This window comes from Bufo bufo, chromosome 2 (genome assembly GCF_905171765.1).
Source record: "Bufo bufo chromosome 2, aBufBuf1.1, whole genome shotgun sequence".
NCBI lineage: Eukaryota > Metazoa > Chordata > Amphibia > Anura > Bufonidae > Bufo > Bufo bufo.
This window is the reverse complement of record NC_053390.1, coordinates 311858270-311886019: the sequence shown is the minus strand read 5'-3', so window position 1 is coordinate 311886019 and position 27750 is coordinate 311858270. Positions and strand designations below refer to the sequence as shown.

The 27750-nt window shown below is 41.5% G+C and overlaps 1 protein-coding gene across 1 annotated transcript in view; it reads right to left on the bottom strand.

Annotated features, from left to right (window-relative positions):
- AUH (AU RNA binding methylglutaconyl-CoA hydratase) overlaps nt 1–27750 on the bottom strand; it is a 295545-nt gene that overhangs the window by 139221 nt on the left and 128574 nt on the right. The window contains exon 5 of the mRNA XM_040416942.1: nt 7857–7949. Coding sequence (XP_040272876.1) covers nt 7857–7949 — 93 coding nt within the window. The remainder of the gene's footprint in view (nt 1–7856; nt 7950–27750) is intronic.

Here is a 27750-nt window from a genome sequence, read left to right as displayed (position 1 = left end):
GGGTGGCACCGAAAACCTGATTTACATTCAATTAAAAAGAAGCATTTATCAGGATTGCAGAGCCAGCTTTTCACAGGTAGCTTATAGCTATGTTTCAAACTGAGTTTGGAGTTAACAGACTTCCATTAAAATGTACATGACACAATCATATTTGGAAGCACGGTAAACGTGTCTAGTTGATCATTTGTAAGCTTAGCTGTTTGTGTTCTATTTTTCTCTTCAGTTTGTAGTATGAGTGCATCACTACTACTCTCATCCATATTAGCTGAACTGGGCTTTGTAGTCACTCGGTCACCAATATAGTGTTGCTCCAACTGTCTCTCAGCACCACAACCCCCTAGTGTACAGAAACAGGCTTGAAGGGAATATATGTCTGTAGTATATGAAATATGATAAGTCAGCAGTGACCAAATGTTCAAATGTGTCCATTGGGGATATGTCAAAGAGAATGGGGGAGATTTATCAAGAGTGAAGTTCCCATATGACAGTCTTGATTATTTGTGGGATGTGCCTAATTTATTAAGGGGCAGATGTTAAATTAACAAATTAGGTCCTCCGTGCAGCAGAAACTCAAACCTACGCCAGCTAGCACTGGCGTAGACCTGAGCTACAATTTATACCGCTATCTGGCGTAAGTTAAAGTACATCCAGATAGCCACAGAGGTTCTGTCCCCTTCTCTAAGCCCCACACCTTTATCACCACTTCACAAAAGTGTTGAAACCTCAAAAAGTGGCAAATTAAGGTACAAATATGAGGTGCACCATAATTTGGAAAGAACACAACAAAAGTGACGATAAAGCATTAATAAATCTCCAACCATGTATCTTTCTTGGTATTCTGCATAAATAAAACACCTGACCTCCTGAAAGATGGTTGCATTGGAAGACATGGGACTTTGAGCTAGTAAATGAAGCACTTTCATCGCACAAACCCCCACATTTTTGTTAAATCTGAAGAAGGAACTACCTTACTGAATGTGGGCACTCACATATAGCTGGACTGCAAATCCCACCATCTACCACTTGCTACTATCTGTCACGGACGTTCCCGTGACATGAGATCGGTGAGACTGGCAACATGTGGTTTGATCTGACATGTTTTCCATTTGGATCAAATTACATCTGTGTTGTTTCTGGTGCTTGCCACACCTTCTTTCCCCAGGTGGGGCTATTATGGTCATTTAACCTTCTCTATTTATTGTTGTTTCTCCCACTATGCTATGCGGTTTATAGCTTCTGTTGGAGTTGTGGATAGCTGGTGTGTGGATCTCAGCTGAGTTCATGGTGCTGCCATAGCCACTTAATTGTTAACAGTTAAGTGTTTTCTTTCTCTTTTGTATTTTGTTTGGGTTATTTTGTGTGTTGCATTTCCCTGTCATTTGTGTTTAGGCCTGAGGGAGACTCCTGTTTGTCCTTCCTTTTGGAGGAACAGGTTTTCTCAGTCCTGACATTAGTACCAGGGACCTATAGGGTGAGTTCAGACATTAGGTATTCTGGTGTATGAACTCGCCTACCTCTGGGGTCTTTTCATACTGGTTAGTCAGGACTGATTAGGGTTTTACTAGGAGGTGTCCATCAACTTTCCCTAGTTTCCAGGCCTTATTCCCTCACCCCTTTCCCTTCTATGTTCTGTGTGGTGTTTCCCTCCCACACCCAAACGTGACACTATCATTGTGGCTACTTGATAAACATAGTAAAAAATGAAGATAAGTTGCACATGCAAGACATGATGGTACTCCATAACCACAAATATTTAGAGACACAGTTCGACATTTTAATACTGCTGCCAAATGAAGTCTTTGATTATGCATAATAATCTGATTTATTGAGGACTCTACTATTACCTGTAATCAGGGGCATAGCTAAAGGCTCATGGGCTCTGGTGCAATAGTTCAGCTTGGGCCCCCCTTCCCTCAGTGCTTTGTGGCCAGGGGCCGGGAAACACATAGCCTTCCTGCTGCCTGAGTCAAAAATTGAAACAGCACCTCCCAATGTCAAATTCTTGACCAAACCCCTTCCCTCCAGCCAGACGTGTAACTTGAAGATTCTGGGCCCCAGTGCCCTATCTATAACAGAACCTTCCCAACATGTACTTTCTATAATACTGGTGTCTTCTTATGAGACACAAGGGTCTTTGGGCCCCCTAGGCTCCTGGGCCCGGTAGCAGCTGCTAACTCTGCACCACCTACAGCTACTCTCCTGCTTATAATAATGAAAGTACAAATAAAGCATGATGTTATATTTGCTATGTTGTAAATTCATTTATAATACTTCTCATCACTGTCAAGGTGAAACCACATTTCCGGACAAATATATGTAATATTGCCTTTAGGAATTGCTCAGTAAAATAATCTCTGCTCAAAGTCCTTGATATTACACCACTGTTTGTTACAATGATTAAGCCATGCCAACTCCTGACTATATAAACTGTTCTGCAGCCAATCAGATTACTACTTTACTTTTCAAACGTACTCTGGAAAACTTCCAGCTAGAACCTGACTAGATGCTATGGACAACCAAGAGGATGAAGGTCATATTATAAATCATAGAAAGCTCACTTCAATAAAGGGGGAACTATACAAAAAACATCCTTTTAAATGGGAGTCAATGGTAGACATATGCCACTGTAAAAAAAAAAAAGAAACAGCACTCCAATAGGTACTATGTTTTAAGAGAATTTTATTTGGCACTGGATATTCACATCATTCTAATTAAAAAACACTTTTGAATTGCAGCAATATTTCACATTAAGAGGAAACCCTTCATCAAGCTGTGCTCCTCCAGGAGCCATGGTATGTTCAAAACACCACTGAAGGTAGTCCTCTGACAGCATAGAAGTTACTCTAGACTACCGTTTTAACTAAAGAATGGTATCGTTGTCAGAAACCAGGAGAACAAAATAATTGGGAGAAAAAAAATCAAATCTGTCAGATCCTTTTCTGCACCAAAATCATCAGGAGAGAGTTGGGAGCTCTCCATACAATTAGATTGTTGGCCAGCCCCTCTGGAAACAGTGGATTTGGCTGACAATACTCTACTGTGTATGTAGGCCTTTACTGACAAGTTTTGTATGGGACATCCTCCACATTTCCAAGGGTTTACCTATCTTCTGTCCATAAGCTAATAAATGTATGATGATGACAGTTACAGAGTAAAATAATTATAAGGTTGAAATAGACATGGGTCCATTAAGTCCAACCTATAATCCTAGGGTGTTGATCAAGAGAATAGGCAAAACCATTATGAGGCAGTTGCAATTACACAATATCAGGGGAATTTTTTTTTTTTACGATTCCAAATAAGGCTATAAGAAAAAATCCTTAATCAGTGTACCTTCTCTAGAAATCTAGTACCCATAACCCGTTATATTATATGCTTCAAGAAAAAGCATCCTGGCCCGTCTTGAATCAATGAATAAACCATCACAATATCATGTAGCTGACAGTTCACTGTCTTGGTGCTATAATCCACCCATTCTCTTAATTACCTTGGTTGTCCTCTTCTGTACCCACTCTATTTCAGCTATGTTCTTCTTAGACACAAGTGCCCAAAAGTGTGCACAATATCCCAAGTGTGGTCTGATTAGTGGCTTGGCATTAGCATATATGCCTCTTTTGATGGATCCCATTATTTTATTTGCCTTGGCAGCAGCTGCCTGGAACTGGTCAATTTTACTGTACACCAATATACCCAAGTCTTTTCCAGAGGCAGTTTTACCAAGTGTAGTACATAATTGTATATTATGTTTCCATAGCCCAAGTGCACAATTGTACATTTATCCATACTGGACGTTATTTGAACCTTGGTTTCCCCAAATCCCTCTGTAATATCATACTACCCTCTGTCTTGTTTACCTTACAGAACTGCAAATGATACATATGATAATGTATTTATTGTAGATAAAAGCTGTATTATTTCATGATGAAGAGCTTTCTAGTATACTCTATGGGTCTCATCCATAAAAAGCGATCTGTCAAAGTGATAATCAATAATATAACATTAAGAAGAATATTTGAACAAATTTGACCTGACAGTGAACTGGTTATTTTCTTTCTACAGTCTTCTTTACAGTTACATGCTCATATCAGCAAAACTTTTAATATATTCCTGATAAATCCATCCTGCTTCTATTTCTCTGTTTTTCAATATATAAGGCATCCATTGCAGCTCAGCACCAGAACAGAGAGATGTTTGCTATCAGACAGAGGTCTGTGGGAGGACAAGTATTTTGATGACTGTACATTCCCGAACTGCCTCGGTACTCCCCCAGGTCAAAAGCTTTAATCATTACAAATTACTGCCAAATTTTACAGGCTGACAGTTCTCAACACTCTGCTCACAATGTTTATTACAAATGAGACAGGTGAACAGATCAATGATTTCATTTCTCGTTATTGCTTCTGGTTCATGATGACTATGCCTGTATTAATGCCAAAAAGTGACCCAGATTTACTAATTCTATAGACAGCGTAAGCTTAGACAGGCTGCCTAGACCTGCACCCGATTTATCACAGAGACTCAGGCTGGATGATAACTCTGGTGCAGGGATAGACACTTTTCCCTAACTTTGAGACATTTTTACGCTAGAATTGTGGGGCATCTTAGGCCCACCTTTTCAAGAAAGCCCTACCTCATTTCCCATATAGCCCCACCCCTTATCAAGCATGTCAGAAAGAAACCCAGATGGGGCAAACTGTGCCACTTTTTTGGAAAATTTTAGGCAGGAATTAAGAAAATGAAAATACGTAAATATTACTTTATTTTAAATATATTCCGAAATACCTTTCATTAGTTATAATGGCTCATTTTCTCTAGGAGAAATAAAATGGCTGCCATCCTATTAGTACACACAAAACCTGTCCTTATCACACAGGAGGACAAGTTACTTCACAACACTGAGCTAAAGAGCTGCCTCATCCTCCTCTCTGCTCTGCTTGTCAGGGATTATGATCCTGAATACATGATAAGATCTTCAGCTGAATCTCTCTGGGAATGGAGTTCACGAGGAGACATGAAGTACAGAGAGGAGGTGGGGATGTGGCTGTGTCCTGCTATGTGATCAGGACAGGTTTTGCATGTACTAATAGGACGGCAGACATTTTATTTCTCCTAATGATTGCTGCCCAGAGAAAACGATCCATTATAACTAATGAAAGATATTTGGGAATATATGTATAATAAAGTAATATTTAGGCATTTTTATTTTCTTCATTCTCAGAGAACCCCTTTAATTCTGGACCTGTGAGTTTATTATTTTGGTGATGTTATCAATTTAACAATTTCCCTCCCCCTCATCTAATACTTCCATTTCTGCCTTTTATTTTCCAGCATGCACTCCTCTGTTTTTCTTTCTGTATTAAGTTTCTCTAATTTTACTCATCCGCTTCTGTTTTTTTTACAATTCCAATGTCAAAAAAGTTGGGATGCTGTGTAAACTGTAAATAAATGTAAGTAAAAACAGAATGCAATGATTTGAAAATCTCATAGACCCATATTTTATTCACAACAGACACATCTGATGTTGAAAGTGAGACATTTTACAATTTCATGAAAAAAAAAACTCATTTAGAACTTGATGTCAGCAGTGCATCTAAAAGTTGGTACAGGACCATGTCTACCATTGTGTAGTATCCCCTCTTCTTTTATCAACAGTCGGTAAACTTCTTAGAAGGAAGGAGACCAGTTGCTGGAGTTTTGGGAGAGGAATGTTGTCCCATTTTAGTCTGATGTACGAATTTAGCTGCTCAACAGTCCTGGGGCTTCTCTGGCAAATGCTTTCTACTGGTGAAAAGTCTGGACTGCAGGCAGGCCAGTTCAGCATCCGGACTCTTCTGTGAATGGATGCAGTATGTGGTTTAGCATTATTTTGCTGAAATTTGCAAGGGCTTCCCTGAAAAATACATCTGGATGAGAGCATATGCTGTACTTAACCTTCCAGATTGACAGTACCTTTCCATATATGTAAGTTGCCCACACCATATGTATTAATACAACCCCAAAACCATCAGAGATGCAGGCTCCTGAATTGTGCGCTAAAGATGGGTGGTCACTTTCCTCTTGAGTCTGTGGTTTCCAAAAAGAATATAAAATTTAGATTTTTCTGACCTCAAAACAGTTTTCTATTTTGCCTCAGTCCATTTTAAATAAGCTATGGCCCAAAGAAGATGGTGGTGTTTCTGGATTGCCACCTGAGGGCCTATAGATCACGAATATCCAATATTGACCGTTGGCTTTGTTCTTTGTACACATGGATTTCTCCGGATGCACTGAATATTTTGATGATATTACATACTGTAGATGGTGGGATATTCAGACTCTTAAAAATTGTACATTGAGGAACATTTTTCTAAAATTTTTAGACACAGTTTTTCACAGATTGGTGAACCTCTGCCCATCTTTTCTTCTGAGAGACTCTACCTTTCTATCATTTTCTTTTTTTATCCAGTCATGTGACTTGGTTGAAATTAGTTCCTGCCTCTGTTTATTAGTAAAACTTACTTTTCCAGCCTTTTGTTGCCCCTGTACCAACTTTTTGGAGATGTGTTGCTGCCATCAAGTTCTAAATGTTAAAATGTCTCACTTTCAACATATTATATGTGTTCTATGATGTATTGTGGATAAAATATGGGTCTACGGGATCTGCAAATTATTGCATTGTTTTTATTTACTTTTTTTACTTTTTACATGTTTTTGGAACATTTTTGGAAATGGGGTTGTATGGGTTTGACCTTTGAGTAAAATAATAATTGTTGCAGATTTTCCCCCCAAATGTCATCAGATTGTGGCTCCATGTTCTTCTGTTTAGCTTCTTATTAAAAATACTACCCTCCTAAACTTTAGTTAAACTGCTAACATATTTAAAAGATCTCATAATGTTGTCCCTTTGACTTCTATCCTCCAGGCTATATAAGTTAAGGGGCACATTTATTAAAACTGGCGGTCTTAATAAGGACCTGGTGCTGGATCGCTGAAGTTATGTAGAGGCCATCCATATCCAAATTCCATATCTAGCTTATTCTGAAAGTGCACTCCCGGATGTGGACTGTAACCTTAGTGCTATACTAAATTAATTACTGTGTAATACTGGCTTATTATTGTCACCATATTATTGCATTATTGTCTTATTTTAATGCATTATGTTCTCCTTGTAATCAAAATATGAACCCAAATCACTTAAAGGGGTTGTCCAGCCGTGAATATTGATGACTAATCATCAGGATAGGTCATCAATATCTGATCGGTGAGGGTCCGACACCGCAGCCTATCAGCTGTTTGAAGAGGAGGCAGCGTTCCATGCGAACACTGCATCCTGTTTATTACACTGCGCTTTGTTTCAGAAGTGAAGTCCAACACAAGTACCTGCTCCTTTCAAGTGAATGGAGCGAGTGCTTTTAATTACACTACGCCACCGCTCCACAGGAGATGAGGCGTAGTGTGAAGACCAGGAGCTGATCGGTGGGGTGCTGGGAGTACGACCCTCGCCAATCAGATTTTGATGACCTATTCTGACTATATCCTGACTACAGGTCATCAATATTAACGGCTGAACAACCTCTTTATAGAAGACGTTTTATCCTGAGTTCAGTGAATCAAAATATATTCATGTTCTAGTATAGACTACTACTATTAAGTAATCCTTCAATATCAATGCACTCTTTTGTGGTGCACTACTGAATCTGCCATGTAGTTGACAGCTGCGTCGCAGCACAAAGATGACATTTGAATGGTGAGCTTATTATGTGTCCTTCAGTTTTCCTGCAAATAACAATATCCTCCAGAAATGTGTCCACTGTATATGTCTGGATGTCAGGAAAGACATGTTTCATTACGTGACACAATCTGTACCGTAATCTTACCTGCCACAATGATGTCACCTGCTAACGCCATCTCAAGGCCTCCTCCTAAAGCTGCTCCATCCAAGGCAGTAATGGTGGGCATTGGTAAATTTGCTTAAGAGAGAAAAGAAAATATTTTTATAAATGTATAAAAAACACTTCTAAGTTATCATTCATATTCCTATATGTCCTCATAGCAATCTCCTAAATAGTAGAGCTGAATTTGTCACTTGAAAGAGGACCTGTCACCACAAAATGCAAATTAATAGGCAGCATGGTGTAGAGCAGGGGGAGCTCAGGAGATTGATATTGATATTTCTGTGGGAAAAGATTTAGTAAACTTGTAACTTATACATTTATATATCTCTGTTACTTCTCCATTTAAGGCCAGCCCAATGAACAGTTCTCAGAATATGGGGGAGGGGTCATAGCCTAGCTGAAGAGAGGACAGTGGGAATAAAGATACTGTACTTCGTAAGTCTTTGAGTCGGCAAAACTGAGTGTAGAATGATGCTCAGGCATTTTCATCTGAACTCATCCTTTAAGTGGAAATGAACACTATATACAGTCCAAATGATGGGTAGCAGGGAATGTGGGACACAATAATGGTGCATATATGGAATGGTTATGGCCAAGTTGTATTAAATGAATACAATTAAAGGGGTTTTCTGAGATTTTTTTTTACTGATGACCCATCATCAGCTGTTTGAGAAGGCAGTGGTGCTCCTGTAAGTGCCATGGCTTTCTCTCTGCTTTTCCTTGACCAAGTGACAACACATTCATGTGGTCACATGGCCTCGGAGCAGCTCAGCCCCATTCAAGTTAACGGTGTTGACTGCAATACCACGCACAAACGCTATACAATGGATGGCGCTGTGCTTGATAAGCTCGAAACAGCTGATCTGTAGGGTCCCGGGTGTCGGAAACCTACTGATCAGATACTGATGACCTATCCAGAGGATAGGTCAACAGTAAAAAAAAAATCCTAGAAAACCATTTTAAGCTTTGAAACTAAAGTTACCATAGTTTCTTAATTAAAGATACTCTACTTTTAGACTTCTGATAAACAATATACCATATATTTTTCAACTTAAAAATCATTGTTATGGAGCTAAAATAAAACAGCCCATCTGCCAGAGCATGCCCATTATAGAGACAGATTGCTTTCCATCCTTTGTCAACATCCACCCCCACTGAGCAGACGAACTTCAGGGAAAGATGTTGATAACAGTCATAGTAATCATCTCCACCAGTTCATACAGTACAACCCGTTTTATCAGCTGAAAGAAAGAAAAAGAAAACTACCGGATCTTAAGTGTGAAGTGGGCAGGTGACACAAACCACAAAGTAGAAGAACATCATTAGCGAAACATCTAGCAAGTGCACCTACTAGAAATTATCTATAGTAATCAAAAGTTCACTTGGAATTATCCTGTAATAAGTCAAACACATACTAAAAGTATAGATGTAGGGTCATTCTAGTAAAAGGCAAGACCGGGGGATACATTCTAGTAGCAAAAGAGAGAGTCGGGAGGTTCATTCTAGTATTAAAAGGTGAGGTCGGGGGGTTCATTCAAGTAGTAAAAGACAAGGTCTAGAAGGTTCATTCTAGCTGTAAAAGACAAGGTTGGGGGGAGTTTATTCTAGTAGTAAAAGAAAAAGTTGGGGGATTCATTCTAGTAATAAATGACAAGTTGGGGGTTTACTCTAGTAGTAAAAGACAAGGTTGGGGGGGTACATTCAAGTAGTAAAAACAAGGTTGAGGTTTGATTTTAATAGTAAAAACAAAGTGGGTAATCCATTCTAGTACTAAGGCAAGATTGGGATGTTCATTCTAGTAGTAATAGACAAGGCTGGAGGTTCAGTCTAGTAGTAAGACTACAGTATGTCAGGGGAGGTTCAAGTTAACCCTTGCCTTTTATTGTATATAACTCTACATGGTGTACAGTGACACAATGGCGGTCAGTGATGCAAGCAGTCAATTCAATCAAAAGCTACTTAAAGGCTATGTACACCTTTGGGGGCATTTTTTTTTTATATTATTGCATTGTTCTCATTTAAGCTAAAAATCTTTTTTTCAATTGGCCTTCATTAAAAATGTTGAGCCTTTTTCTCTGCATAGCTTTGAGTTTATCTAGTAGCAGGATATGAATTTTTCACTCTGTCCCGACAGGCAGATCACCTGAAGGGCTCCTTATCTCTGACCTTATAAACACACATTAAAGTTCAATTCTTATCTTACTGATAAGTATGTGGCTTAAAAGGGTTGTCCGGGTTCAGAGCTGAACCCGGGGACATACCTCCATTATCACCCAGGCAGCCCCCCCTGACTTGAGGATCGGAGCAGTTCATGCTCCGATGCTCTCCTTTGCCCTGCGCTAAATCACGCAAGGCAAAGGCATTTTCAGGAGTTTCGGTGACGATCAGGGCTCTCCATTGGGCTGCCAGGAACCACAGTGACGTCACCGGCACTGATGGGCGGGCTTTAGCGCTGCCCTAGCCAGTAAAACAGCTAGGGCAGCGCTAAAGCACGCCCATCTGAGCCAGTGATGTCACCAAACACACTGCCAGGCGGAAGCCTTCGCCCAGAGTGTGTTATTGTAAACAAAAGAGCCCTTGCCCTGCACGATCTAGCGCAGGGCAAGGGAGCGCATCGGAGCATGAGATGCTCCAATGCTAACATCAGGGGGGGCTGCCTGGGTGAAAATATGGGTATGTCCGGGTTCAGCTCTGAACCCGGACAACCCCTTTAAACAAGTATTTATGACCTTTTAGTAATTTATAGATAATGGTTATTAGTTGACCAGCACAAAGTGAAAGTACCATTAAAACAGCTAGACAAACAGTTAACCCTTTGTGACTGAATGGCTCAATATTTTGGATGAAGACCAATTTAAAAAAAAAATTTTATCCCAAAATGGGTAAAAAGCAATCATAAAAAAAAAAAATTCTCCCGAAGGTGTACATAGCCTTTAGTATAATCATAAGAGGTTATACAGATTCCATCCATTCCAAGGCTTTTTTTCATGTTAGAATTACATTTTATTCCTGTATATAAATGTGAAGACATTAACATAGTTCAGGCATAGCTCAGAATTCTGTGCCCCCCCCCCCCAGAATTATTTTCCTTTTCTGCTTTATACTTCAGATATCAACAGCAATAATAAGGCATTCAATGTTTGTTTAATGGAGCAGGACAAGGATTAGAATATCTTTAGTAAATACTAGAATAGGAGGAGGTTTGGCGGGCCCAGATGCCTGGTGGTATAACTTGGCCCGTTTGATCCGTTAAATTAAAGATTTGTCTCAAAACAGGAAAATATCACTAAAATATAATTTGAGGAAGACCTAATATCTCTCTTATCAGTTTGGGATATATTGCATACCAAACGATGAGAAGCAATAGATGTATTGACTATGATAATTACAAGAGACATTACAAACAGTTTTGAAGAGAAGGGAGCATCGTGGCAAATCTAGTTTTATGTAGGCCTGCTATTCTGACATAGTGAATGGTAACAGCTAGGCTCCCTACCTTGCATGTCATGATAACAGGAAATTCAAAAATCCAAGAATAGGATTTTAATGTGTACAAGAAATACATTGGCATTCAAAACACTTCAGGTCTGGAAATTTCATTTTTATAGAGTTGTATTGCAACTTGTAACAGTCGCGCTACAATAGAAGTAAATGGGCATTTGCACAGCTGTTGGACAACTTTTCCCATTCACTTATACTGGAGTGTGATCAAGCAAGAAAACAATGCATTCCGAACTGCGTTACATCATGCTATTCCAGTCATATGACAGACCTCCGGCTGGGACCATGCATCTAGCCCTTGCATTACACATTGCAGACACCTTTTTCACTTTTTTCTAACCTACCAATCAGACAGATTAGAAAAAGTGACCTCCAGGAGTCAAGCTCTTGTCCATTCTCTTCAGAGCAAAAATAGTCAAGATTTCAAGGATCCCATTCAGATTACTGCAGTAAGGATATGAACTAGCAACATAGTAACATATTAACATAGTACATAAGGCCGAAAAACGACATTTGTCCATCCAGTTCGGCCTGTTATCCTGCAAGTTGATCCAGAGGAAGGCAAAAAAACCCTGTGAGGTAAAAGCCAATTTTCCTAAACAAGGTTTTTATGGCAGCAAAACTACATAAAAAGATTAAATTATATGGTCTGCCTATTCTTCATGTTTAGCATTTAACACAGAAAAGGAAATATAACTAGTCTTGGTTGCTTTTCATGAGTCAGTTTACTAGAATTTCTTGAGGCATGAGAACCATCAAATTTACTTCTAGCAAGTCTTAAATGCATCAAACCTAACTCTTACGTAGACCCTGAGTGAGGGAAACTGCATGAACCAATTCTCTGTTTATAACCAAAGAGATTCCCGGGACTATACCTGAACCAGAGATGAACAGGTAGAAAGCTCTGATAGTCTTGAGTTGTTTGTACTTTAGGTATTCTGTCATTTCCAGACAAGGGTATTTACAACAACTAACCATCGTGACTCACACAGGTTACATGGTCCACTAGCCTACATCGCCCACCACTTCTAATTGTACGTTAATCATCAGTGTGCACTTCCCTCTTTAGAAAATGTCCAACAGATTATTACTTTCAGTATTACTTCATTAGTCATGAATGATAATACATTTAAAAAGAGAACCCTACATATAGGCGATTAATGTTTTCAATGGGTGTAATACTTGCTCCATTTTGAAAAAATTGTGCATATTTAATTTCCAGCTGCATAGTCTAGAGGAGGTACTGGCCTAAGATGCACCCACGACATCTCACTCAGCCAGCCAGAAATGTACTCCAAAATAGCTCTGTGTGGATGGAAATTTGGCCTGGCTATTTTTCCTTGTCATGTTCCAAGGTTTGTTAAACCTTAGATAAGTGGCACTAGCAAGATGGTTCTCTTTGCCCTGGAAATGCCTCTCTGCAGCTACATAGCCATACGCTTATAATATGAAAATATAGTCATTGATATATACTGCAACCAATAGTGGAGTCAAAGCTCACTCCCAGGCACAGATTTCAACATTAATAAAGAGATCTTGTGCCCTCCAATTATTTGCATACTGCAGTGAATATGTATGCTCTTGTGCTTACAAGGGTTTCTAAGTGTTCTGGTTTCCTTGAACCATCAAAAACACGCCAAGAACGTCTTCAGTTTGGATGCAATTTTTCACCTACTTTTTTTTTTTTGCCCAAGCATCTTTGTAATAGATATATTTTCTAATATGCTCCCTCTCTTTAGGAAATACGCTCAACTGGCTCGAAAAATAAAAACATGTTAAAGAGGACCTTTCACCGATTATTACACTATGAACTAACTATACAGACATGTAGAGCGGCGCCCGGGGATCTCACTGCACTTACTATTATCCCCGGGCGCCGCTCCGTTCTCCTGCTATGCCCTCCGGTATCTCCGCTCACTAAGTTATAGTAGGCGGAGATACCAGTCCCTAAGTTATGGTAGGCGGAGTCTGCCCTTGTTCTGCTCTAGCGCTGGCCAATCGCAGCGCAGAGCTCACAGCCTGGGAGGTTATTTTCTCCCAGGCTGTGAGCTCTGCAATGCGATTGGCCAGCACTACAGAAGAACAAGGGCAGACTCCGCCTACCATAACTTAGTGAACGGAGATACCGGAGGGCATAGCAGGAGAACGGAGCGGCACCCAGGGATAATAGTAAGTGCAGTGAGATCCCCGGGCGCCACTCTACATGTCTGTATAGTTAGTTCATAGTGTAATAATCGGTGAAAGGTCCTCTTTAACTGAGTTGTCCAGCAACGAAAAGTTAGTTTGAAAACAGCCTAGAATATCTAAAAATAACAAAAGATATCATAGTAAGCATAATGATGCCCCACAATTCCAATTCCAGCACTTTTCCCCCACTGGTCACTACTTTATGCTTCGTCACACGTTCATGTAGAGGGAAGCAAAAAGTAGAGACCGGAAGCAGAACCAGGAGGCGTTGGAAGCAGAGCAGGGGGTGGGGGTGAGGGGCGGACGGTAAGGTTACAATGACTTTGAGATTATTTTCTTTCATTCCAAACTAGTTAATCATGGCTGGACAGCCTCAAACTTCTGAACAAGCTATTTTCAGGAAATTAAATAGAAACCGAAAAAACAAAACATCCAAATGCTGCAGTGAAGTTTGTGAACCCAGCCTAGAAACGGAACTATCATTTAATGAAATTGTGCATGTCTAAGTTAGGGAAGAGGTCAGTGACTTTAATCCATTTAAACAGCGGTGTAATATATTGCTGGAACCTAATAAGATCCGCAATAAATACAAATTTACAAATAAAAATGATTGATTAATAACATAAAAATAAAATTTGTATCCTTACTATCCCCAGCCATATACCTTGTCTCTACCATAAAATATGAAATTGCCCACCCTATTTCACTTCCATTTGACAAACTGCGAGTATATGAAATTCTCACATATTGTCATTGCCCTCTTTTTTTTTTTAATGTGCAACTAAGGCTGGTTTCACACTTGCGTTGTCCGGATCCGGCGTGTACTCCATTTGCCGGAATTACACGCCGGATCCGGAAAAACGCAAGTGAACTGAAAGCATTTGAAGACGGATCCGTTACTTGTTACTATGGCAGCCAGGACGCTATTAAAGTCCTGGTTGCCATAGTAGTAGTGGGGAGCGGGGGAGCAGTATACTTACAGTCCGTGCGGCTCCCGGGGCGCTCCAGAATGACGTCAGAGCGCCCCATGTGCATGGATGACGTGAGCCATGCGATTACGTCATCCATGCGAGTGGGGCGCCCTGACGTCACTCTGGAGCGCCCGGGGAGCCGCACGGACGGTAAGTATACTGCTCCCCCACTCCCCACTACACTTTACCATGGCAGCCATGGTAACCATTCAGAAAAAGCTAAACGTCGGATCCGGTAATGCGCCGAAACGACGTTTAGCTTAAGGCCGGATCCGGATTAATGTCTTTCAATGGGCATTAATTCCAGATCTGGCCTTGCGGCAAGTGTTCAGGATTTTTGGCCGGAGCAAAAAGCGCAGCATGCTGCAGTATTTTCTCCGGCCAAAAAACTTTCCGGTCCGGAATTGAAGACATCCTGATGCATCCTGAACGGATTTCTCTCCATTCAGAATGCATTAGGATAAAACTGATCAGGATTCTTCCGGCATAGAGCCCCGACGACGGAACTCTATGCCGGAAGAAAAGAACGCAGGTGTGAAAGAGCCCTAAAAGATGCTACAGAGCTACAAGTCTAAAAGGCAGCAAAGAAAATGGAGGCTCGACTATTGTAGCAGCACAGTTTGTATGTGTCAAACTTTAAAGTGTAACTGAAATTTTGGATTATTTTTTTATATTTTGTAGGGACTGGGAGGTCAAGCATTTTCCTAATATCTTTAGAAGTCCTCTGAGTGTTTGTCCGGGCTCTAGCGCTGCAGTCTGGGGCACAGCTGCTAAGGTGAGACGTGCTACCGGGCCGCATGTCCTCGTGATGCGCTGCCTAGGCACACCCCTGGTGACGCAATGTATCCATGACAACTCAGGCTGAGGGGGGTTAATATGCCATTTGGTTTAAGTGTGTCTGGTTTTGCTTTAGACTGAGTGGCAGCTCCGTCAGCCTGTTCTGGTACAAGTTGTATGTTGGTCCAATGGAGCACCGAGTCCATGGACATAACAGGTCCTGATTTAGAGACTCAACACCCTATTTAAATCCCATGCAATACACTATTGCCAGTTATAGGTTTTCACTCCCTACCTGTGCTCCTGGTTCTGTTCTGTGTGCATTTGGATTACTTATTGTATTGACCTTGGCTTGCCTTTGACCACTCTCTGTCTTGTGATTTGGTACTGTGTTTCGCATCTAGTTCTGACTTCAGCTTAGCTATTCTGACTACCCTCTGTCAACTGATTTGGTACTTCAATGTCCACCCATTTCCGACCAATTCATCTAGGACTTCGTCTTTGTGTCGTTTCTTCTGTGTGTGTCAGTCCTGCGAACAGTTGCAGACTTGCCGCCTAAGGCTTGCACTGCAAATAGGCAGGAAAAGCAGGCTGGATTCCAGGCAGGGCTCACTGTCTGTGTGTTCCTGCCTACTGTGCTGACAGTGTTGCTAAGGAAAGCCACTTTAAGTGTCTATAGAACATACAGAGGAGGGCTTCTCAGTCTCACTACAACAGCCATTGGCTCCCTATAAAGTACATGATGTCTATTTAGATTTTTATATTTAGCTTCTGAATTGTGCTGTGGAATATGGTGGCTCTATATAAATATTATTTATTATTATTATTATTATGTGCCCTCTCTGCCTGTGTCCCTGCTTATCTGAATTGCTGACAGCACTGTACATTTCTCTTTCCTGAGCATCTCTATTACCTACTGAGTGCAGGGAAGAAAGAGAAGAATGGAACTGCCAGTGCTTAGTGCTGACAGTAAGCGTACTATGGGGGAGATTTATCAAACTGGTGTAAAGTAGACCTGGCTTAGTTGGCCATAGCAACCAATTAGATTCCACCTTCCATTTTCCAAAGGGTCCGTGAAAAATAAAAGGTGGAATCTGGTTGCTATAGGCAATTAAGCCAGGTCTACTTTACATCAGTTTGATAAATCTCCCTCTATGTTCTTGTATGCCTACTGTCAGTGGCAAGTACTGGCAGTCCTATTATTTTCTTTCTACCTTGCACTCAGTAACTAAAAGGTACGAGGAAAACCAGACTGCCAGTGCTTAGTAATGACAGTAGTTCACTTGTTAAGTCTGGACGGTGGACAATGAAAATCTGGGAGCTGCTCATACTCGTCCCCGGATCAAATGATTGTCTCTACAAGTGGTCTGTCTTGGACCTGTTCGCTGTTCGCCACTGCCGCTGGCAGGGTACTGAAGAGCACTCAGCAGTAATTAACTCTGCTGGCCAAATCTCACCTCCTAAGCCCCCTTTTCCATATCTTTATTAGAGACAACTGGAGGAGGAGGATGACAGAAAATGTTAGCTATTGGTGGCCACCACAGAGGGACAGCTTTTGGGGCAGTATATTGTGCTCCACTGTGGTATATGGTTATGATGGGACGGTATTTTGCGCTACGGTATTGCTAACCCCGCCTACCTGTATTGCCATTCCTTCTGTCAATTTGGACCCGCCTACAACATGGGGCCACTTTTCGTTTTTTTCCAGAGCCGCTTTAAGCGCCCTTGATTGAATGTAATAGATGCTGGATGAGTATGGAGAAAAGGGCTGTCATGTACAGAAAGAGATATGTAATATTTTCCCCTAAAGCTGTGTTCCTCAAAATAAAAAGAAATGAATAATCCGGAAAAAACAAAGACAGAGACAGATGTCAGACTGCAATGACATGTTTAACAAAGGTTTAGCATCACTTCACCTAAAAGAAAGGACGAAGCAAATGATTTACTGTCGGAAACCACTAAAGATATTTTCAGTGATGTAACGTGGCAACCAAATAACACATACACACATAGGTTCAGGTTGCCAAGAAGCTAGTTAGTGGATGCAAAATTCCTGGGAAATACTGAAGAAACACAAACAAGAATGAAATGCAGCTCGTGTACTTCAGTCTGTCAGCCTTAAAGGGCTTCTGTCACCCCACTAAACTCATTTTTTTTTTGGTGTACTTATAATCCCTATCCTGCGATATTGCTATACATAATGTCATTAATAATTTTCGTTCAGTAGATTTGGCAAAAAAACTTACTTTTATGATATGCTAATTACTTGTCTACCAGCAAGTAGGGCGTCTACTTGCTGGTAGCAGCCGCAGAAAACCGCCCCCTCCTCCTGTTGATTGACAGGGCCAGCAGCGATCTCCTCCTACGGCCGGCCCTGTCAGCATTTCAAAAATCGTGCACCTGTGTTGATTCGGCGCAGTCGCTCTGAGATAAGGAGGCTCGCCTCCTCAGAACTCCCTCAGTGCGCCTGCGCCGATGACGTCTTCTCTTTCGGTGACGCCCTACTTGCTGGTAGACAAGTAATTAGCATATCATAAAAGTAAGTTTTTTGCCAAATCTACTGAACGAAAATTATTAATAACATAATGTATAGCAATATCGCAGGATAGGGATTATAAGTACACAAAAATATCAGTTTACTGGGGTGACAGAAGCCCTTTAAAGGGGTTCTGCAGTTTTTTAAACTGATGATCTATCCTCTGGATAGATCATCAGCATCTGATTGACGGGGATCCAATAGCCAGGACCCCTGACGATCAGCTGCTTGAGAAGGCAGCGGCGCTGGCAGTAGTGCCGCTGCCTTCTCAAACAGCTGATCGGCAGGGGTCCTGGATGTCGGACCCCCGCCGATCAGATGCGGATGATCTATCCAGAAGATAGATCAACAGTTTAAAAAACTGCAGAACCCCTTTAACTGAAAAAAGCCTAATTTATGTAAGTAAATAGTAAAACAAGTATCGGGGAAAGTGCTTTGTGCCAGAGAGAGGTTTCCTGCTGGGCATGGAGTCAAGCAGTCTTCTTTTATGTTCTTAAACTGAAGCAAGCATCACACAGATACACTATGGTATTTAAAGACATAAATAAGTGGGCATTAAGGGGGGCATTTATTTTTCAGAAATATGCCTATATTAGGCGTTTTCCTTGCGCAGATTAAGGCACAAAGGTCCCTTGCACCACAATCTGTGACTTTTCCCCGCTCATGCCAGGTCTAAAAAAGGTGGGTGGGGATGGAGGCAAGCCCATCTCATTCATCATTTTCTACGCCTCTTTTAGGCTACTTTCACACTCGCGTTTGGTGCGAATCCGTCATGGATCTGCACAAACGCATCCGTTCGGATGATACAACCGCATGCATCCAGAACGGATCTGTTTGTATTATCTTTAACATAGCCAAAACGGATCCGTCTTGAACACCATTGAAAGTCAATGGGGGACCGATCCGTTTTCTATTGTGCCAGATTGTGTCAGTGAAAATGGATTCTGTCCCCATTGACTTACATTATGTGTCAGGACGGATCCGTTTGGCTCAGTTTCGTCAGACAGACACCAAAACGCTAAAGCGTTTTGGTGTCTGCCTCCAAAGTGGAATGGAGGCGGAACGGAGCCAAACTGATGCATTCTGAGTGGATCCTTATCTATTCAGAATGCATTAAGGGCAAAACTGATCCGTTTTGGACAGCTTGTGAGATCCCTGAACGGATCTCAGAAACAGAAACCAAAACTCCAGTGTGAAAGTAGCCTTAGGCGGCGATGCCTCTTCATAACCTCGGCGGATCCACGCGAGATATAGGGGTTATCTGAAACACCGGTCTTAATAAAATACCCCCTACACTTTAGGTCTGGGGCTCGCTCCTGCATCCTGGATCAAGCAGCTGGGTGACACACTATGAGGAGACTTTGTCCATTTCCCTTGGTCAATATGCATCTCTTGCCCTAACCTAATGGTGGTGTGCAAGGAAAAACAACAAGCCTTTGGCCTACTCACAGATAAGGGCATTTTCACGCTGCCCAGGGAAAGACCCAGCACATCCACTATGGACACATACACTGCGTGCAGAATTATTAGGCAAATGAGTATTTTGACCACATCATCCTCTTTATGCATGTTGTCTTACTCCAAGCTGTATAGGCTCGAAAGCCTACTACCAATTAAGCATATTAGGTGATGTGCATCTCTGTAATGAGAAGGGGTGTGGTCTAATGACATCAACACCCTATATTAGGTGTGCATAATTATTAGGCAACTTCCTTTCCTTTGGCAAAATGGGTCAAAAGAAGGACTTGACAGGCTCAGAAAAGTCAAAAATAGTGAGATATCTTGCAGAGGGATGCAGCACTCTTAAAATTGCAAAGCTTCTGAAGCGTGATCATCAAACAATCAAGCGTTTCATTCAAAATAGTCAACAGGGTCGCAAGAAGCGTGTGGAAAAACCAAGGCGCAAAATAACTGCCCATGAACTGAGAAAAGTCAAGCGTGCAGCTGCCAATATGCCACTTGCCACCAGTTTGGCCATATTTCAGAGCTGCAACATCACTGGAGTGCCCAAAAGCACAAGGTGCGCAATACTCAGAGACATGGCCAAGGTAAGAAAGGCTGAAAGATGACCACCACTGAACAAGACACACAAGCTGAAACGTCAAGACTGGGCCAAGAAATATCTTAAGACTGATTTTTCTAAGGTTTTATGGACTGATGAAATGAGAGTGAGTCTTGATGGGCCAGATGGATGGGCCCGTGGCTGGATTGGTAAAGGGCAGAGAGCTCCAGTCCGACTCAGACGCCAGCAAGGTGGAGGTGGAGTACTGGTTTGGGCTGGTATCATCAAAGATGAGCTTGTGGGGCCTTTTCGGGTTGAGGATGGAGTCAAGCTCAACTCCCAGTCCTACTGCCAGTTTCTGGAAGACACCTTCTTCAAGCAGTGGTACAGGAAGAAGTCTGCATCCTTCAAGAAAAACATGATTTTCATGCAGGACAATGCTCCATCACACGCGTCCAAGTACTCCACAGCGTGGCTGGCAAGAAAGGGTATAAAAGAAGAAAATCTAATGACATGGCCTCCTTGTTCACCTGATCTGAACCCCATTGAGAACCTGTGGTCCATCATCAAATGTGAGATTTACAAGGAGGGAAAACAGTACACCTCTCTGAACAGTGTCTGGGAGGCTGTGGTTGCTGCTGCACGCAATGTTGATGGTGAACATATCAAAACAATGACAGAATCCATGGATGGCAGGCTTTTGAGTGTCCTTGCAAAGAAAGGTGGCTATATTGGTCACTGATTTGTTTTTGTTTTGTTTTTGAATGTCAGAAATGTATATTTGTGAATGTTGAGATGTTATATTGGTTTCACTGGTAAAAATAAATAATTGAAATGGGTATATATTTGTTTTTTGTTAAGTTGCCTAATAATTATGCACAGTAATAGTCACCTGCACACACAGATATCCCCCTAAAATAGCTAAAACTAAAAACAAACTAAAAACTACTTCCAAAAATATTCAGCTTTGATATTAATGAGTTTTTTGGGTTCATTGAGAACATGGTTGTTGTTCAATAATAAAATGAATCCTCAAAAATACAACTTGCCTAATAATTCTGCACTCCCTGTAGAAGCCAATAACACTGACGGACAACAAAAGAGTTTTATTTTGGCCTCCACTGGAGAGGCACCCATTAAAAATGTACATCACCGTATATGGGTGCCTATGGGGGACAGATGCCACTCAGTATTAAAAGATCCTAAGAGGAAGTAGTGTCCATTACCTTAAAGGGGTTGGCCACTATATAAGTACTTTCCACTATATAGTGGGAGGTAGGATAAAAAAAGAGTTTCCTAATATACTTAATTAAAAAACTCAGAATTGTAATGTTTTTATAATGAGCCCTGCCCCCTCAGCCCGCTCTGCGTGCAGCCAGTTCATCCAAGGCTGCATGCGACATAGAGGAGCTTTAGAGAAAGCTCATCCACGGCTTTATTCTAACTGCACATGCGCTGCTTTTCCTAATAAGAGCAGCGCATGCCCAGTCTGCCCCTGCCACTGGCGCGCTCCCTGCTCAGACTCTGTCTCTACAACCGGCTTATTCCTGTCAGAGTTCGGAGCGGGAAGAAAAGTAAGAGCGCGTCCGATTCCCCTTTAACACACTCATAGTTATGAAAATGAGCTCTACGTGTAATTTTAGGAGACACCTTATTTAAGGAAAGACTTAAAGGGGTATTTCCATGACAAGAAGTGATGGCATATTGCTAAGAGATCCCATTACTTATGATCAGTGGCTGTCATTCTCTAAGCCTGAGGATAGGTGATCTATATACATAACTCGGAAAACCCCTTTAAAGGGAGATTCCGTTGCCTGTATCTGCGCACGTCCTGAACGATTTCAGCACAGAAGAGGATGCAGGCAGGAAACAGTCATGTGGGTAAATCACATGACCACTGCCAGAGACAGTATTTACACACTGTATGCATGGGAAGCAGGGGACCTTGGAATGGTGTGCTGCAGTAAGGAATGAAAGCATTTAGAGTTTTCTATACCAGAACACACCAGTTTACAACATTTTACAAATTGGCCAATATTTGTATGTGGTTAACAGTAGACTGAACTATGGCAGCAGCAGCGGCATAACCATCAAGGATAGATAGTAGTAGATGAAACGTCAGAAAGTAAGCATAGTAACTCCCCTCCATATAGAGTAACAACTTCTGCACTTGAGTGGGCCCCAAAACAGCTGTCATGGCGTTCATGTAAGAGAGATACAGGCTGATAAATAAAAATAGCAACTTAAACTACAGAGAATTCAACTCATATTAAGCTCTTAGGATACTTTCACACTAGCGGTAGCCTTCTCCGGGAGGCTGTTTCGACGGGGGAAAAGCCTGCCGGATCCGTGCTACCGCTAGTGCACCGTGCCGCCGGAAGTCCGCTCCAGCCCCACTCATTATAATGGGGGTGGACCGGAGGTCCGGCCGCAGCACGCCAAACTTGCCGAGAGGTGGCCAGAATAAAACTACAACATGCTGCAGTTTCATTCCGGCCGCCTCTTGGCATGTTTGCCGTGCTGCGGCTGGACCTCCGGCCCACCCCCATTATAGTGAATGGACTTCCAGCGGCACGGTGCACTAGTGGTAGCACGGATCCAGCAGGCTGTTCCCCCCCGGGAACAGCCTGCCTGAGAAGGTGACTGCTAGTATTGGTGGGCTTATATCCATCACCTAAATATATGGTGATAATAGTCACAGGTACATATTGTAAAGTGTTCTTCTTACATCACCAGCCATTTTCAGCCAGTAGGAAATTTCTAGAATATGATTACAGTGTAGGTCCATGTCTAAAAAAAAAATCCAATGAAAATACAGACATACATATACACCCAGTCACAATAATGGAGGTACTATAACAAACATGTTGCTCTTAGCAATGAAACAGACTAACCTGCTCATTTCTGTGTTCCCATAACCCTCACATATGATTATGACAGAATATGAATGCAAGCAGACTGGGATATCTACATATAAAAGCCATTGTAATCCATATCCTTTAGGAAGTAGATAGATCATCATTATGTTTTACCTTACATAAATGTGTCCTACTATGATAAGTCTTCCTGAACATACAAATACATTAAATAACATGCTCAAAATCAGAATGTGATATGTGACGCACATTACAAAACTGCAGTGACATTTCAGCTAAGACAATGGAAGGCTGACATCATTAATGTCTCATCGCCACACACATTCTGACCTTTGTTACAGCAGATGCGCAAGGTCACGGCACAGTTCTTCAGGCAATGGCAGCAACTAGAAGACTGAAGACTTAATCACAGGCCCCCTGACAAACTGTGATTTACACATGCCTCTCTGCCCAATGAAGGAGCCCTGTCATACACAATAAATAACAGCTCCAGTCCTTTCTATTCTGAATTACTATATATATATTTTTATTTTTATTTATGTAAGTTTTACACAATGATTTCATTTTTGAAAAAAATAATAATCATGTTTTAGTGTCTCCATGTTCTGAGAGCCATAGTTTTTTCAGTTTTTGGGCGATTATCTTAGCTAGGGTCTCATTTTTTGCGGGATGAGATGACTGTTTGATTGGCCCTATTTTGGGGTGCATATGACTTTTTGATCGCTTGCTATTACACTTTTTATGATGTAAGGTGACAAAAAATGATTTTTTTTATTTATGTAAGTTTTACACAATAACAGCTTTTTAAAAAAAAAAATTATGTTTTAGTGTCTCCATATTCTGAGCCATAGTTTTTTTATTTTTTGGGCGATTGTCTCAGGTAGGAGCTCATTTTTTGCAGGATGAGGTGACGGTTAGATTGGTACTATTTTGGTGGGCGTACACCTTTTTTATCGCTTGCTGTTGTACTTTTTGTGGTGTAAGGTGACAAAAAAATGGTTTATTTAGCACAGTTTTTATTTTTTATGGTGTTCATCTGAGGGGTTAGGTCATGTGATATGTTTATAGAGCCGGTCGATACGCACGCGGCGATACCTAATATGTCAATTATTTTTTTTCCTATTTTTTACCAATTTTTTTTACTTTTTTGGGGGAAAATTAAGTTTTTGTTTATTTTTACTTGAAACTTAATTTTTTGGGGGGAAAACTTTTTTTTTCCCTTTATTTTGGGGGTCTGATCCTTTACAATGCATTCCAATACTTCTGAATTGGAATGCATTGGCTGTATGAGTAATACTAGGTGTATTACTCATACAGCTTCCGGCCAGTGAGATCCAGGGGGACCCGATGGCACCGCCGCCGCATAAGGTAAAAGCCGCAAACTGCAGGTCTGAATTGACCTGCGGTTTGCAGCGATCGCCGACATGGTCACCCCCCCGCGCATTTAGCCGAGGTGCCTGCTCAATAATTTGAGCAGGCACCGGCTTCCGATCACCGCCCGCCGCGCGGCGGTGATCGGAAATACACAGGGCGTACAGGTACGCCCTGTGTCCTTAACCCCTTAAGGACCGGGCTCATTTTCACCTTAAGGACCAGGCCATTTTTTGCAAATCTGACCAGTGTCACTTTAAGTGCTGATAACTTTAAAATGCTTTGACTTATCCAGGCCATTCTGAGATAGTTTTTTCGTCACATATTGTACTTCATGACACTGGTAAAATGAAGTCCAAAAAAATTTTTTTTTTTTGCACAAAAAAATACCTAATTTACCAAAAATTTGGAAAAATTTGCAAATTTCAAAGTTTCAGTTTCCTCTACTCCTGTAATACATAGTAATACCCCCAAAAATTGTGATGACTTTACATTCCCCATATGTCTACTTCATGTTTGAATTGTTTTGGGAATGATATTTTATTTTTTTGGGGATGTTACAAGGCTTAGAAGTTTAGAAGCAAATCTTGAAATTTTTCAGAAATTTACAAAAACTCAATTTTTAGGGACCAGTTCAGGTCTGAAGTCACTTTGCGAGGCTTACATAATAGAAACCACCCAAAAATGACCCCATCTAAGAAACTACACCCCTCAAGGTATTCAAAACTGATTTTGCATCCATTGTTAACCCTTTAGGTGTTGCACAAGAGTTATTGGCAAAAGGGGATGAAATTTGAGAATTTCATTTTTTTGTCTAATTTTTTATTTTAACCCATTTTTTCCACTAACAGAGCAAGGGTTAACAGCCAAACAAGACTGTATCTTTATTGCCCTGACTCTGCTGTTTACAGAAACACCCCATATGTGGCCGTAAACTACTGTATGGCCACACAGCGGGGCGTAGAGTGAAAGGTGCGCCGTTTGGTCTTTGGAAGGCAGGTTTTGCTGGACTGGTTTTTTGACACCTTGTCCCATTTGAAGCCCCCCTGATGCACCCCTAGATTAGAAATTCAATAAAAGTGACCCCATCTAAGAAACTACACCCCTCAAGCTATTCAAAACTGATTTTACAAACTTTGTTAACCCTTTAGGTGTTGCACAAGATTTAATGGAAAATAGAGACACAATTTCAAAATTTTACATTTTTGGCAGATTTTCCATTTTTAATATTTTTTTTCCAGTTACAAAGCAAGGGTTAACAGCCAAACAAAACTCATTATTTATGGCCCTTATTCTGTAGTTTACAGAAACACCCCATATGTGGTCGTAAACCGCTGTACGGGCACACGGTAGGGCGCAGAAGGAAAGGAATGCCATACGGTTTTTGGAAGGCAGATTTTGCTGGACTGTTTTTTTTTTACACCATGTCCCATTTGAAGCCCCCCTGATGCACCCCTAGAGTAGAAACTCCAAAAAAGTGACTCCATTTTAGAAACTACGGGATAGGGTGGCAGTTTTGTTGGTACTAGTTTAGGGTACATATGATTTTTGGTTGCTCTATATTACACTTTTTGTGCAGCAAGGTAACAAGAAATAGCTTTTTTGGCACTTTTTTTTTTGTTATTTACAACATTCATCTGACAGGTTTTATCATGTGGTAATTTTATAGAGCAGGTTGTCACGGATGCGGCGATACCTAATATGTATACTATTTTTTTTATTTATGTAAGTTTTATACAATAACTTCATTTTTAAAACCAAAAAAATGTTTTAGTGTCTCCATAGTCTAAGAGCCATAGTTTTTTCCAGTTTTTGGGCGATTATCTTGAGTAGGGTCTCATTTTTTGCGGGATGAGATGACGGTTTGATTGGCACTATTTTGGGGTGCATATGACTTTTTGATCGCTCGCTATTACACTTTTTGTGACGTAAGATGGCAAAAAATGGCTTTTTTTACACCGTTTTTGTTTTTATTTTTTTACGGTGGTCACCTGAGGGGTTAGGTCATGTGATATTTTTATAGAGCCGGTCGATACGGACGCTGCGATACCTAATATGTATACTTTTTTTTTATTTATGTAAGTTTTACACAATGATTTCATTTTTGAAACAAAAAAAATAATGTTTTAGTGTTTCCATAGTCTAAGAGCCATAGTTTTTTCAGTTTTTGGGCGATTATCTTGGGTAGGGTCTCATTTTTTGCGGGATGAGATGACGGTTTGATTGGTACTATTTTGGCGTACATGCAACTTTTTTGATCACTTTTATTACCTTTTTTGGGAAGTAAGGTGGGCAATTTCAATTTTCTCATAGTTTTTATTTTTTTATTTTTATGGCGTTCACCGTGCGGGGAAAGTAACATGACCGTTTTATAGATCAGGTCATTACGGACGCGGCGATACCTAATATGTGTAGTGTATTTTATTTTTTTAATTTTTATTCAGTGATAAATGTTTTTTTTTTTATCTTAACTTTTTTCACTTTTTTTTTACATTTTTGTGACCCAGACCCACTTGGTTCTTGAAGATCCAGTGGGTCTGATGTCTGTATAATACAGTACAGTACAATATATATTGTTCTGTACTGTATTTTACTTACACTGAACAGATCTATGCTTTTAGCACAGATCTGTTCAGCACCATGGACAGCAGGACGCCTGAGCAGGCGTCCTGTTGCCATGGGAACCTTCCCCGTCTGCTCAGAACTTCGCAGACGGGGAAGGGTAAGCACGAGCTGAGGGGGGCTCTCTGGGGGCTGTCGGGGGGCTCTCTCCCTCTCCATCGGGGGGCTGCAAAGGCATCCCTGACCGATGACAGTTAACTTTTTCCATACAGCGGTCCGTACGGACCGCGGTATGGAAAGGGTTAAACGGCTGACATCTGCACAGATGTCAGCCGTTTATACCAGGGTGCCAGCAATGTGCTGGCACCCTGGTATAACCCACTAGAAGCCAACGATCGTTCATGGGGAGGCGGGCGGGGGATCGCGATCCCGCCTGCCGCACCGCCCGCCTCCCGCAACGCCCCCACCGCCTGCGACACCCCCCCCCCCGCACCACCCGCCGGCATAAAATCGTGCAGGGGTGCAGGGGGGGGGTGAAAAATATAGATTTTAGCCACTCTAAAGTTTCTGATCCCCGCGGATCAGAAACTGCAAAAAGCGCAGCAAACCGCAGGTCTGAATTGACCTGCGGTTTGCTGCGATCGCCGATACGGGGGGGTCAAATGACCCCCCCCTGCATTGTTACGGGATGCCGGCTGAATGATTTCAGCCGAAATCCCGTTCCGATTAACCCCTGGGGCGCCGGAATACAGATTTTAAGTCAGGACGTACCGGTACGTCCTTGGTCCTTAAAGAGGACCTTTCACCGATTCTTACCCTATGAACTAACTATACAGATATGTAGAGCGGCGCCCGGGGATCTCACTGCACTTACTATTATCCCCGGGCGCCGCTCCGTTCTCCTGCTATGCCCTCCGGTATCTCTGCTCACTAAGTTATACGGTACGTCCTATGTCCTTAAGGGGTTAAGTACCAGGACATAAGGGCGTACCTGTACGCCCTGTGTCCTGAAGAGGTTAAAGGGGCGGTCACTGTGAAAGTCACTATTAAAGGGGTGGTCACTGTGAAAGTCACTGTTAAAGGGGTGGTCACT